The 13,519-nt window shown below is 42.3% G+C and overlaps 1 protein-coding gene across 5 annotated transcripts in view; it reads left to right on the forward strand.

Moving 5' to 3' along the window:
* Nucleotides 1-13,519, forward strand: part of DMRT1 (doublesex and mab-3 related transcription factor 1) — a 95,845-nt gene that overhangs the window by 27,113 nt on the left and 55,213 nt on the right. For 4 of the 5 annotated variants that reach the window (XM_036433908.1, XM_036433909.1, XM_036433904.1 and 1 more), the window contains one exon: nt 9,255-9,538. In XM_036433908.1, the coding sequence (XP_036289801.1) occupies nt 9,255-9,538 (284 nt within the window). Of the gene's footprint in view, nt 1-5,934; nt 5,946-9,254; nt 9,539-13,519 lie in introns of all 5 variants that reach the window. The other variant, XM_036433905.1, reaches the window with a different exon arrangement.

Consider the following 13,519-nt stretch of genomic DNA (forward strand, 5'->3'; position numbering starts at 1 on the left):
TTTGATTTGGGAGCCAGCTTTCTCAGCCTGAGATTCTGCTGCCTGACATGGTTTGTAGTGGTGGAGGTCTTCCTCACTGAAAGGAATGTTCCAGGTTCAAGGATAAAGCCAGAGATCTCAGCTGGGACTTTATTGCTAATTGCTGACAGCTCAGGGAGCTAGCTCAGAATGAGATACTGAACTCCAATTGTTCTGAAATCAGTCCTTCTGGAAAGAGAGGAGCCTATAAGACAGAGGCCCTCAAACTTTTTAGTCAGAGAACCCCCCTTCATACTCTTAAAAATCATCCAGGACTTCAAAGAGCTTTTGTCTATGTGTTATATATGTTAATATTTAATGAACTAAAGACTTAAGACTCAGAAATTAAAACTGTGTTTATTAATTTATTTAAAATACTAATAGTAAACCCACTACTTGTTAACATAAGTAAATTTTTAATGAAAAATTAGTATATTACAAAAATGAGTGAGAAGAGTGGTATTATTTCACATTTTTGCAAATCTCTTTTATGTCTGGCTTACTAGGACACAGCTTAGTTCCCATATCTTCTTCAAGATTGAAATACATGAAGAAAATTCAGCTTCACATAGTAAATAGAAAAGGGAGAAAAGAATTTGAATAGCCTTTTCAGGTCATTGTGACTGTTCTTTGATACTAGGTCGAAACTTGACAAGTAATAATTTTGTAATAGTTATAATGAGTCTGAAATTATGCTAATGAGCTTTTTGTTAAATTAAACTCATTGATCCATCCTGCCCTTTGAATGGATCTTTCATTCATGCATGATTTCATAACCTCATGCTTTGGTCATTTGGAAAATACTAGTTTACTGAGTTATGTATTTTTTTCCAAATGTTGACATGTTTCATCATAAAATATCACTTTATCCTACTCACTAATATATTACTGATCTCATCAAAAGAGGCTTTAAATTGGGAAGCTGTCAAGCACATGGTAGCGGTTCTAAGATTACCAAAATTCTAATTTTTACTTGGAAGCTCAGATTCATAGCAGTAAATACTGTAAGTTTTTCCTGAAGTGAGAGGCTCACTGTTGATTTCCAGGAGATTGTGCCAAATACCCAAGTTGCCGTAACCATTCTTTTCACCAGTCATTTTTTCAGGTATATGGCATTGTCGATGTCAGAAATGTTTGAACCTGTAGATAATTTCTGTAAGAGCTTAGTTGAGCCAAAACTGATGACGATTGCCAGGAAGCAAGATCTCTGATACACTGGAGAATGACAATTTTGCAGTTTCTTTTATGCATTTGGAATTAAGGAGGGAATTTAGGATTATATGAAGGTGGGAGAAAGTAAGGTGAAGTTGGGTTACAGGATAATTAAAATGCTTATACGCTCTCTTGAGGGTGTTTATGCTTCTAAAGGGTCCGAAAAGGCATTTCAAAAGTGTGTTAACCTAGACGCACAGAAACAATGGACAGGGCCTGTTTAAGGCAAAGATAAAACAAAATATATTATATGCCTGGGGCCTAACACCCACCATGACCTGCCCAGTTGGGAATTTATTATAAAATCACCTGTGTGGCTGCTTTCCATAGAACCCCTTTTTTGTCCACTGTGTTCCAATGCGAAAAGCAGCAAATTTAGCTCTTCATTTAAATAGTTGCACAAGGGCCCCTTTAAGACAGCTATCGCCCTGTGGTGTGCAGCAGAAATACTTGATGAGTGCTTCCCATCTTGTCACACAATCTTAAAAAGACACACTCCAAAGTAGATGTATGATGAAGTCATTTTTTCTGCTTCACCAGGGCATCTTAAGCAAAGTGAACACAGAATTTAAAAAATATTTTACTTCATAATGATGAGATGTGCCTTTGCATTTTGGTGGAACTGCCTTGATTTGTGCTAAGGCACCAGCTCCCATCATCACTGCATATGTCAACAGTGAAAAAGGCGGATAATATTTTCATGTTAGTGTGGAAATACTTTTGATCTTATGGACTCTGGAAAAGGAAGAGTGGACATCAATGAGAGAGAATCACTGGTTGGCGGCCTCCTGCACATTCCCTACTGGGGATGGAGCCTGCAACCTGGGCATGTGCCCTGATGGGGAATCAAATCTGTGAGTTCCTGGTTCATAGGCTGATGCTCAACCTCTGAGCCATGCCAACTGTGCTGTGAGCTTATTATTAAAAGAGTTATCTAAATTATTAAAGCAGAATCTAAATCCCAAACCTAAAGGTAGCTGGCCATGAGCAGACTTAAAATGTGTCCCAGATGCCTCCTGTGTTGAATACCCTTCATGCCCAAGCACAAACAAGGATCCTGATAAATTAGGCCCCTACACTTTAAGTATATTGCAAAAATGAATGAGGAGGGTGGTATTATTTCACATTTTTGCAAATCTCTCATGTCCAAATATGGTTGAAAGCATACCTTTTCTGTGGAGGCCTAAATATACAGGGGTGGGCAAAAGTAGGTTTACAGCTGTAGTACAAATAAATACTATAATAATAAATAATAATAATACAAGAATAAGCTCTGTGTTTCATGTACTCAAACCTGTAACCTACTTTTCCCCACCCCTGTATGTACACAGTCAGGTATGCTCCTAGTTTAAAATTAGTGTAAAAGATATTAAAAATTCTCAAGAAGGAATTCTCTGTAAAACTTAGACTAGAGTACTCGATGGGGAGGAGATATGTTGGCATCTTCCCTCTCTTCTCTCTCACTCCCAAACTCAAACCTTGCTGCTAGCCTGCTGTGTGGCATTGTCTTATCCAATCTGCTGGGAAGTGCTGACAGCCCCAAACTGTTGCTGGCATCTCGCCAATGATAGGAAATTCTGAACTGGCCTAAAGAGAGAGAACCTCTTTCTTGGCTGTGAGATAGGCTTTCATGGCCACGAGACGTTTTCTGGTAAAGTCAGAGAAATGGCATTTTCTCTCTATCTGACTCCCACTGTAGGCTCACAGTTTCCTTGGGTGCCCTGGGGACTTTGGAGGGGGCAGGAGACGCAGAGGGCAGGAGCCAGGGAAGGGAGAGCAGAAGCCTGTGAGTAGGCAGGTAGGTGCAGATGTGAATGAGGTAGGGGTAGCTGCTCCTTGGGATCCACTTAGCAACCTCATTCTCATTTCACCAGGGACTCTGTGCCCCCCTGCTCTGCATCCTGTTCTTCTAACTCCCAGACACTGTGTCCATAGAGGGTAAGGTCCTAGCGGGCAGGCTTGGTTTTGCTTCTTCTTGGCTCAGCACTTTGGGAGTTGCTAACACAATAGCTGTGATTGTTACTCCCTGGGCTTGGCAATGGCCTGGGGGCGGCCTGTTTTAAATCTTGGTGAGTTTCTTGGATTTGCTTTCCCCTCTCTTTATGTTTTTTCCATCTTTCTCCTGCTTGGTTTCTTTGATCTAGTCTTACTCAACAATCAATCAGCCTCTCTTTCCCTCTGGTCCTCCTGCTCCCCCTCCTCCTTCCTCCCTCTTCCCTGTTCTACCTTCCCCCCTCCCCCCAGATCCCTTTGCTTCCCACATTGACATTTCCCACACCTTTGAACCCAGCCTGTTCCTGGCTTTAAAGGACAACCAACTTCAGGTTGTTTTTTATGAAATGCCTAAAAAGAAAAGTGAACCTGACAGATTCCTCTGAAACCAAATTACATTAAAAAAAAATTCCTTAGGGCAAAAGGAAAAATAGGTTCTCACATATTTCTTTCCTGTGTACAAGAGTATCATTAGAGAGCCAGCATCAGCAGAACATGGACTTTGAAGGTTGGGCTTAATCCTGCCCTCCCTTCCACACAGTTTTATGTGCCCCATAGCCTTGGTCAGGCTTTCCTTCTGTGTGTTTGTTCCAGAATCTGCCCTTACAGCTAAGCTCTGCAGCGTCCAAGGTGCTGGACAGGTTGTCTTGCACACTGTAGGTGCTCAGTAAATTTATTGCAACATGAAATGTTTCTCCGACAGGAGAGGTGAAAGGTGTGGCAGTATCATCACAGTCACCAGTTAGTGGTGTGAACAGTAGGCACACTGCTGCCTTGTTATCAGGCCTCTCTCTGTAATGGCTCTGCTTTAATTCAGAAAAGCACCCATTTCCTGGGCCAGGATGGCAAGCTTTCCTTCTTAGATTTGTGAGTGCTGAGAGGGCCCAGGTGTCAGCCCATGCAACAGCTCCCCTTCCTCCTCCCAGGTGTCTCCCTCCTCCCATGTGTCTCCCTCTGAGCTCGCTCTCTTGCTGGGGAAGAATCCTGAAGCCTCACACTGGATTTCTCAGTGTTTCTAAGTCTAGGACATGCTAGGAGCTGACTCCTCTGGACGCAGGGTTGCCCTGCAGAGGGGCATGTGAAAGCAGGGGAGCTGAGGAAACGTAGCTTTCTTGTTTCAGTGAGGGGGCACCCTACTGTCATCCTTGAAAGCCTGTGACATGCCATCAAATGATAATCTTTTTCTCAAAACCTTTTTCTTTGAGTAAAAGAAGAGTCGGGAAGATGACTTGTACTTTTTCTGTGCCCTCCTAGCATTCAGCAAACCTGTTAGTTGATGGCAGATAATTCTTATATCTCAGATTTAGTTGAGAACAATTTTCCTTGGTTGGTGACTCTTAAAACTAGAAGCTAAGTGGAAAGGCACCATTCGAGAGTATGGATTACAAAGACAAATGAAATGTGGTATACATAAATTAATTGTTTCCATGAGGTCATTGTGAATCACAAAATAGTGCTATCATTGAAAATTGTAAATTTTGGTTTTATGTGTAATCTTTCATTTTGGAAACTATGGCGTTTGGTGTTGTTATTGAAAGGGGGAGAGTATGGCTCCTGGTTTGAACGTAAAGGACTCAAAGTGCAACAACTCTGGGAATCTTGACACTTCAGAAGAGTGGAAGCCTTCACATACCTTAAAATGAATTACTGGTTAACTACTATTAATATGCCGTGGGCCCAGAGACCAGCATATAACACTGCAAGATCAATAAGGGTATTTATCATGTGTGGCTATATTGATCTCTCATGAAGAAGTGAGTCATATTTCACGCTGCATACGTTAGCATGGAAAAAGTAGCAGAGCAATTAGGAAGCCCTACCAAACTCTGGAATGGAAGGTAAACGCATGGAACCACAAATATGAGCATTGAAATAAGACGTGATCGAGTCTGCAAGCATCATCTGCAAACGTCTCTGCTGCAAATGCTGTTGGTCGCTTCTGTAGGTACATGCTTCTCCAATCCTTTCCCAGCTGTGGAATCCAGTCCTGCCGATCTTTGTTCCAGATAGCACAAGTGAAGACTACACCGAATATATAGCAGCACTTAAAACTTCTTACTTCATACTTTCATTGGCATCCTGGCAGGAACTGGTAATTTCTGCAAGGGACCACTGGTTAAGAGAGCTACTACATTCTCTTGGGAATAATGCTGTTGTTTCCTATGATTAATATTGTTAAGTGCCAACCTTGGCCAGTTTTTACTTTAGAAAAATAAAGAGTGAGATTCAGATTATAGTCAATAATATTGTATTAACTTTGTACAGTGACAGATAGTTACTAGACTTATTGTGGTGATCACATTGTAATGTATATAAATGTCTAATCACTGTATTATACACCTGAAACTAATATTGTACCAGTATATCCACTACAATTTTAAAAAATATATTTTGTTGTTGTTAATCCTCATCTGAGGATATATTTCCAGAGAGTGGGAGGGAGGGGGAGAGACAGAGAGAAGAGAGGGGGAGAGACATAGAGAGAAACGTGACACATCAATCGGTTGCCTCCCCCCACACACCCCAGGGCCCAGGGATGGAGCCTGTTAACTGAACCTGGAACCCTTCAGTCTGAGGGCCAACACTCTGTCCACTGAGCCAAATCAGATGTTTTCTGTGGTCTTTCTACCTAGTCATACGGACTATGCAGGTAAAATATCCCTGTCACAGTGTTCGTTAGGCATGGCGTTGAGCAAGAGAAACTAGTCACAGTGCGGGGTCTGGTACGGATGGTGATTCAGGTCAGGTTTATAGAACTAGCTGTGAGTTTTTACTGTGTTTCTTTCTGTGATTCAGAAAATGGTTAATAGGCTAGTAAGAGTTTATATGTGGGCCTGGGCCTGCTTGCTCTGGTAGGAGCATCATTCTGTACACTGAAAGGTTGTGGATTCAATTCCCAGTCAAGGCACCCTAGGTTTGGGGTTCTATCCCAGATTGGGCATATACTAAAAAAAAAAAGGAGTTTTATGTGGAAAACCACTTTCCGATGCTATACATATTTCAAATTCTGTATGGTTAGTTTATGTATTTTGTAGCTTCTGAGTTGGAAATCTTACTTTCTGATTTATCTCAAATTAATAGTGACACTTAGCCTCACTTACCAGCTTTGATGACATCCAATGTTGAAGAGATGCCTCTAGTTACTGTTTGGGGAATTTGCTATAGCAGAGGTTGGAGAGATGGCTGTGCACTGATTGTCCTGAGAATTTCTTTCCATTAGCTTCTTCTACCTGACTACATATTCCAAACCTCTATATATTAAAAATGAACAACATCTTATTAGTCTCTGGACCTTCTATTTTTATATCACATTTATTTTTACATCAGGCTGCTTGAAAAAACATCATTTATTGATACTACTTGCAACTATTTACCACCTGGTGGCCAATAGTGTGCTAGGCACAGGGGCACAAAGGTGAGCTAACAGGCATGGTGCCTCTTGCTGCATTTTCCATTCTGGTGAGACAGAAGCACCATCCCTCTGTTTCTTCACTTGCTCCTCGCCCTCTTGCTCCTTCTACGCTAAACACCTAACCCTCTGTTGGGCTTTTCCAGAACTAATTTTGCTTGAACTCTTAGCAGCAGTGGACAGGTCAGCTTTCTTCCTCCAAATTCCGTGTACAGCTTTGGCCTCTGTGACATTGCGTTTCTCCTCAGTTCTCCCTGGTTTTAGCCTTGGCTCTCCTTTCAGAACATGCTTTTCTGTAACAGCTCCCTCCTGCTCTCCCCAGGGCACCCGGTGATGGCTCCTGAAAGCCAGCCTTCCCCCTGAGTGCAGGTGTCAAGCTCCTCACTCTCACCCATTGCTCCCACTGTGTGTCCCTCTGGCACTTTGATTAAACAGAACGTAACACCTCCCTCTCCTCTGCCACGTCCAGGCTTCCCATTCTTCCTTACATCTGCTTTGCATTTCTTTGCCTTATCCTGCAACTTAATTTCTTTTCTTTTTTTTATTTTATTGATTTTTTACAGAGAGGAAGGAGAGAGGGATAGAGAGTTAGAAACATTGATGACAGAGAGACATCAATCAGCTGCCTCTTGCACACCCCCTACTGGGGATGTGCCTGCAACCAAGGTACATGCCCTTGACCGGAATCGAACCTGGGACCCTTGAGTCGGCAGGCCGATGCTCTATCCACTGAGCTAAACCGGTTTTGACCTGCAACTTCATTTCTGACGTCCCATCTGTCCTCCGTCGTATTGAGTTTTGTCTCCTTCAGGTCCCTGGCCCAGGTCGCCTCTTATACTTATATTTGAGTCTTCTAGGTCTCTCCCTGACTACTGCAGTGGCTCCCTAGTGGCTCTTCCGGCCTCTGGTCTCCCTTCCCTTGCCTACAAATTGCCATCAGATCAATCACCCCAAGCACAGCTCTCGCTTGCTCCCTCTCCACTCCTTGCTCAGAAATCCTCAGTGGTTCCTGCCGCACCGTGACGAGAGGCCAGCCAGAAAACCGGACGGAGGCTTTCCCTCACCTTCACCAGTCTCCCTGTCAGACTGGACCTCTCCTTCCCTTTTGCACTGAGTTCTTCACCCCCTGTTCATCAACCCCAGATTTGCCTTGCACTTTCCTGCTTCCTTTTCTTTGTCCCTACAGCCCTTTTTTCATTTTTTAAACCTATTTTCTGCTCTTTTAAAGTGCAACTCAGATGCAGTTTTTCTTATTTCCCCTTATTTAAAAATTTTTAATTTTATTTGTTTTCATTTTTTTAATTACAGTTTACATTCGGTATTATTCTTTATTAGTTTCAGATGTATAGTAAAGTGGTTAGAAAAATCATGTACTTTACAGAGTGCTATTCCTGCTGCTTCAAGTACCCACATGGCCCCATATTTATCTCGATTATTGACTGCACATCCTATGCTGTAATTTACACCTCGATGGCTATTCTATAACTTATCAGTTTGTACTGATAAATCCCTTCACATTTTTCACCCAGCCCTAACCCTTCTCCCCTCTGATAGCTGTCAGTCTGCTCTCTGTATCTGTGAGTCTGTTTCTATTTTGATTGCTTCTTTTGTTCATTCAATTATACATATAAATATTTGTCCTTCTCTGTTGGACTTATATCAATATAACTTAGCATAATACCCTTCTGATGCAGGGTTTTTTGCATGTTTTTTTTCCTGAGAAGTTCTCTGTAATTCCTTTCTAGGCTGCAAGCCATTTTTACAGGCTTTGAATTTTTGTGAAAGTTTGTAGGTGTTTCTGTATGATAATTCTTGTTATTATTTGTAATCCCATCATATACTTCCTCTTAGACTGCAGATTCCTGCTGGGTAGGAGCATCCTGACACCCTGCAGCCTTTTCAGACATCTGGACCAACTCTTTGGACATAGGAGTCCCTTTAGTTGTTTATTGGAATTGGCACAGTGTAAAGTGTAGACCACAGCTGGCAAACTCTATAGCCCATAGGCCCACTATCTGTTGCATCAACCTGTCTGTTCCACAACTGAATGCCCACAAAGCTTAAAATAGTTACTAACTGACCTTTTACAGAAGAAGTTTGCCTACTCCTGGTATAAATCATTGTCCAGACTTCAGAAGGATAGGGTATCAGCTGTGGAAGGAAGTGAAGGAAACAATGTTTGCTTAAACTTTTAACTTTTTGCTTTGACTTTCTGACATATCTATGTGGCCACCATAATTAGGGCACTGGGATTTTTTTTTTTTTATTGCCTTGTTTAAAATGAAGTATAATTACTTTTGTGTAGACAGCCAAGTTAATTTAGATTTTATCTCTATTTCGTTGACATTAGGATAAAAAGTTACTGGTCAGGCTTTATCTAATTAAAATGACCCTTAAAATGTGTTTTGTATCCTTAGTAAAAGTAATCTGCAAGAATCTGTCATCTGCACCACCAGAATTATGTCAACGCTGGGAACCCTCCTTTATTTTGACTGCATGTTCAGGTGCCTTTTTCTGCAGCTCTGAGATCTGAGGAGGATGGCTATGCATTGCCAAGGTTTAAAGGTCAAGTTTTGTGAACTTTCAGATTAATACTGTGTTGCTTTTTTCTTTTTCTTTCTAGATGGACGTATGGTCATCCAGGATATTCCTGCTGTCACCAGCAGAGGGCACATGGAGAACGCACCTGACCTGGTTTCAGAATCCACCTACTACAGCAGCTTTTACCAGCCATCTCTGTTTCCATACTACAACAATCTGTACAACTACCCACAGTACCCCATGGCTTTGACTGCTGATTCCCCTTCTGGGGACATGGGAAACCCTCTTGGGGGATCCCCAGTGAAGAACAGCCTTCGGAGCCTCCCAGCACCTTATGTGCCTGGTCAGACAGGAAACCAGTGGCAGGTAAGATGTTTCCCAGAGTGAACTGGATATGTGAAAACCACACATATACCCCACTTCTCATATGTATATGCACATTATACAAAAGATGTAAAGAATTTTTCTCTCTACATATAAGATTATTTAACCTCATACTTGGCTTCAAGGAACTGTAAAGAAATATGCTTATATTTGTGTGTCTTTTAATTTTACTTTTCTCATTTTCTAATGTCATTTTGCATAAATACACACTTGGCCATAGTCAGATTCAAAAGTAGCTTACTATATTATGCCCCACCTTCTCCTGCCTTGCCCCCATTTTCTTTGAGCAGCAAAGGAAATGTTGGGTGCAGTCTTCTGTATAGCAGTAATCTTCCTGATGAATTAATTTTACCCTGGGAGTAAGAAGTATCAAAATCTGTATGTATGCTTAAATGGGAGAAAGGTAAGAAAAGGAATTAGGTTACTGCTGTGCTGGGCCAATGTGGGTTTTTAGCTGGGAATAGAGGTCAGTCTCTCATACTCTGAACTTTTTAAAATAGTGTGTAATGTAAAAATAGGGTGCAGTCAAGAGCTTTTTAATATTTGGGGGGAAACAAAGCATTTTCATTACCAGGGAATGAGCGTTTATCAGAGCTGTTCCTTTTCCTCCGTTTTGACCATTCCATTGAAAGCATTTTCAGGTGGTATTACCACATGGTGGGAATGTGTATAAACATGAGCTCTTGGACTCAACACCTCCAAGTCCCCTCTATCCGTAAGCTGTTATGATTTCATGATAAATGTTCTCATTTTGGATGCATTTACTGTATGTAAACTTTCTCAGCTGGGCATGGATTCAGAGACAATACAACTTACATTTAGGTGTTTAGGGCAAATCTTTGACCTTCTTATGTCAATTTTTTAAAAATGTGAGTTGAATTTTTTTGAGCAACTCTATTTTTCTTTTTTTAGGTGTTGGGAAGTTGTTAATATTCAAGTCATCCCACTTTTTGTATTCTCTCACTATTCCTAGGGATCTGGCTTTTTTTTGCATATTAATATGTCAGCTTTAATACCTTTTATTTTTAGAATCATACTTTTTAGAAAGGGAACTTAGAACATTGGTGTTAAAATTGAGGGGTAGTATGAGTATCAAAGCTGGGCCCCTACACATCTTTCAAAGTGCCATTTGGATTTTATGATTTGAGGCAGGTTCTAGGCTGATTTCTACTAAAGACTCTCTACTCTGAAAGGAGAAAGACATCTCTTGTAGGTAAAAAAACAAAACAAAACAGTTTATGCTGCAGATTCCCCAGGAGAGTTTCCTGGCTGCTTCCAGGCTTTAAGGATAAAGTAGGGAAGATCTCAACCTGCTGGCTTAAGAGAAAAAGGATGAGAAAGAAAAATCTTAGGTGTTTTCTTAAAGAAAGACAGCTTATGGTGAGCTTTCCAGGAGAGTCAGAAATCTCCTAAATTAATTTACCCTCTACTTTGTCAAAGCCTTTCATGCATGTGATGCCTGACACACTAATGTTTATTCTTACTCCACCTGGGAAACCTGGGAAGGGTCTGGCAGAGGTCTTGGGTTTCCATGGTGATCCCTTACAAAGGTTCTGTCTTGGGGGTAGCGAGGAGAAGATGCGGCTTTCTTGCATGGCAGCGTGGCCTGGACTTGGAGGACTGTCTCAACCACTGTGCAAGACCAGTTTCCCCTGAGGACACGTTCTTGTGCCCTTGCTGGAACAGCCTACCCGGTCAGAATCCTGAGGCTCGCTCTTGTGTGTGCCTGCACACTGAAAGCTGCTTTCATCGCTTTAGGTCTGTCTCCAGCCTGTGGAGATCTGTGGCCCAATCACAGATTCCTGTCCTGTTGGGAAACAGGAATAACATTTGTGACACTGGTACAGACTCACGATGAATAGCTGGTCCCCCTGACCAGCGGCTCAATTTCACTTCTACATTTAATTGCCTGCAAAAGCTGTTTATTGCCTTATGCACTCCTCCACGGCAACATTATCTGTTAAATAAACATGTTGTACCAGGTTGACAAGGGAGAGGTGCATATCAAGTGAGTAGAAATAAATATGGGAGGACTCAGCAGTATCTGAAAGTCCTTTCTACCCCCGTGGCGGGCAGGCACCTTCTTGATTGCTTTTCAGAACCTTGTGCCACCAGAGTGTAGTCACATTCAGACCACAGTGAGAGTGTGGTCAGATGGCCACACGGGTGAGTTCCTTCCTTTGGTGACTATTTTGGGCCCATTCTGAAATGTCTTATGATATGCTTGTCCCTTTATGATCAGGCACCTCACTGAAATGCATTCACTTATTAAATAAACATGGATGGAAGTCCTACTCTGTGCTAGGGAATCTACCACTGAACCAAGCAGACAGAAATGAAAAGCTGGTCTTGCGGGGAAGGCTGCTCTCATTACCTGGGAAACAAGAAGGGATGTTGGGGACAGTTTAAAGTAGCCTGGCTTTGAAACTGAGTTAGAGGCAGGAAGGAAATTCTATCCTAGCACCTGTAGCTTGGACCGCAGAGGAAGGTGCTCCCTTGTGAACATTCCTGGGATGGCCTTCCAGCACCTGGTGTTTTAGTTCTATAACCAGCAGGCTGACAGGGGCCCTGGTATTCACACAGCCGCCTCTTTTCTTAGCTTGGCTCAGCATCAGAACATCCTGTTAGCTAAAAGAATGTGGAGAAGTGAGTTCTTGAGCATTTGCTTTGTGAAAATGGCCATAGCCCCTTCACTTCTGTGTCCTGGGAACTTCACAGGAGGGTCCAGCGGTGAGGATGGAGTGGAGAGCAGGATATGAATCCAAGGTTTAAACTGGTCTCCCATTCCCAGGGAAACAGTCATTAGTTTAAAATGTTCCCAAATTTTAAAAAATGTTATGTTAGGAAGAAGGTAGAATGCAAAATCCACTTCAATTTTTTTTATGTTTTTATTGATTTTTAGAGAGAGAAGAAGGGAAAGGCATGGAGAAATAAAAACATTGATATGAGAGAGACATATCATCAATGGGCTGCCTCCTGCATGCCCCCTACTGGAGATTGAGCTGGGAACCTAGGCATGTGCCCTGACTGGGGATTGAAAACCAGTGACCACTTGGTTCATGGGTTGATGCTCAGCCACTGAACTACACCAGCTGGGCTCCACTTCAATTTTTAAGGTGAAATAGGCCACCAAGCTGCACCATCAGGCCCCAGAATAAGGTGCATCTGGTCACTTCAGATTTCCTAGTAATTCTGCACTGAGAGAGTTGAGTGACCTGCCTGAGGAACACAGCTGTTAGTGGAAGGCCAGGCCTAAACCTGGGCCTTCCTACCCTTGGGAAAGTGTTCTTTCTACAAAGAGTCTTGTGATCCACTAGGCTGCCCGCCCACTTCCATTGCTCATGTCTTTAACAGGTTAAACTAGCTCTGGCTTCCCTTGTTATTGGTCACTATCTATTGCTAGATAACCTTGACTATTTTTTTGCCTCTGGAAAGAAAAATTGACAAAATTTGCAAGCAGGCACAAGAAGGGTTTATTGGAACATAAACAGTTTAAACCATTTAAAGCAATTTCTTTCCTCAAGAAAGGGTAAAGTAGTTATAGTATTTGATTTGACCTATTAGGACTAACAACCATAATTTGTTTCCTTAAAGGGGAAATTATTGAGATAATTAGAAGCCCAGTGCACGAAATTTGTGCACTTGGATGGCAGGGGGATAGGGGGGTTCAACTCGGCCTGTGCCCTTTCAGTCCGGGAGCCCTCAGGGGATGTCCAACTGATGGCTTAGCAGTCGGACATCCTTAGTGTTGCCATGGAGGCAGGAGAGGCTCCCGCCATCACTGCTGCACTCGCCAGCCATGAGCCCGGCTTCCCACAAGGGGAGCACACTGACCACCAGGGGGCAGCTCCTGCTTTAAGCATCTGCTCCCTGGTGGTCAGTGCATGGCATAGTGATCGGTTGTTCTGCTGTTTGGTCTATTTGCATAGTAGCCTTTTATTATATAGGATAAATTTCTGTTAA

This window comes from Pipistrellus kuhlii, unplaced genomic scaffold, assembly GCF_014108245.1.
Source record: "Pipistrellus kuhlii isolate mPipKuh1 unplaced genomic scaffold, mPipKuh1.p scaffold_m20_p_12, whole genome shotgun sequence".
Taxonomy (NCBI): Eukaryota; Metazoa; Chordata; class Mammalia; order Chiroptera; family Vespertilionidae; genus Pipistrellus; species Pipistrellus kuhlii.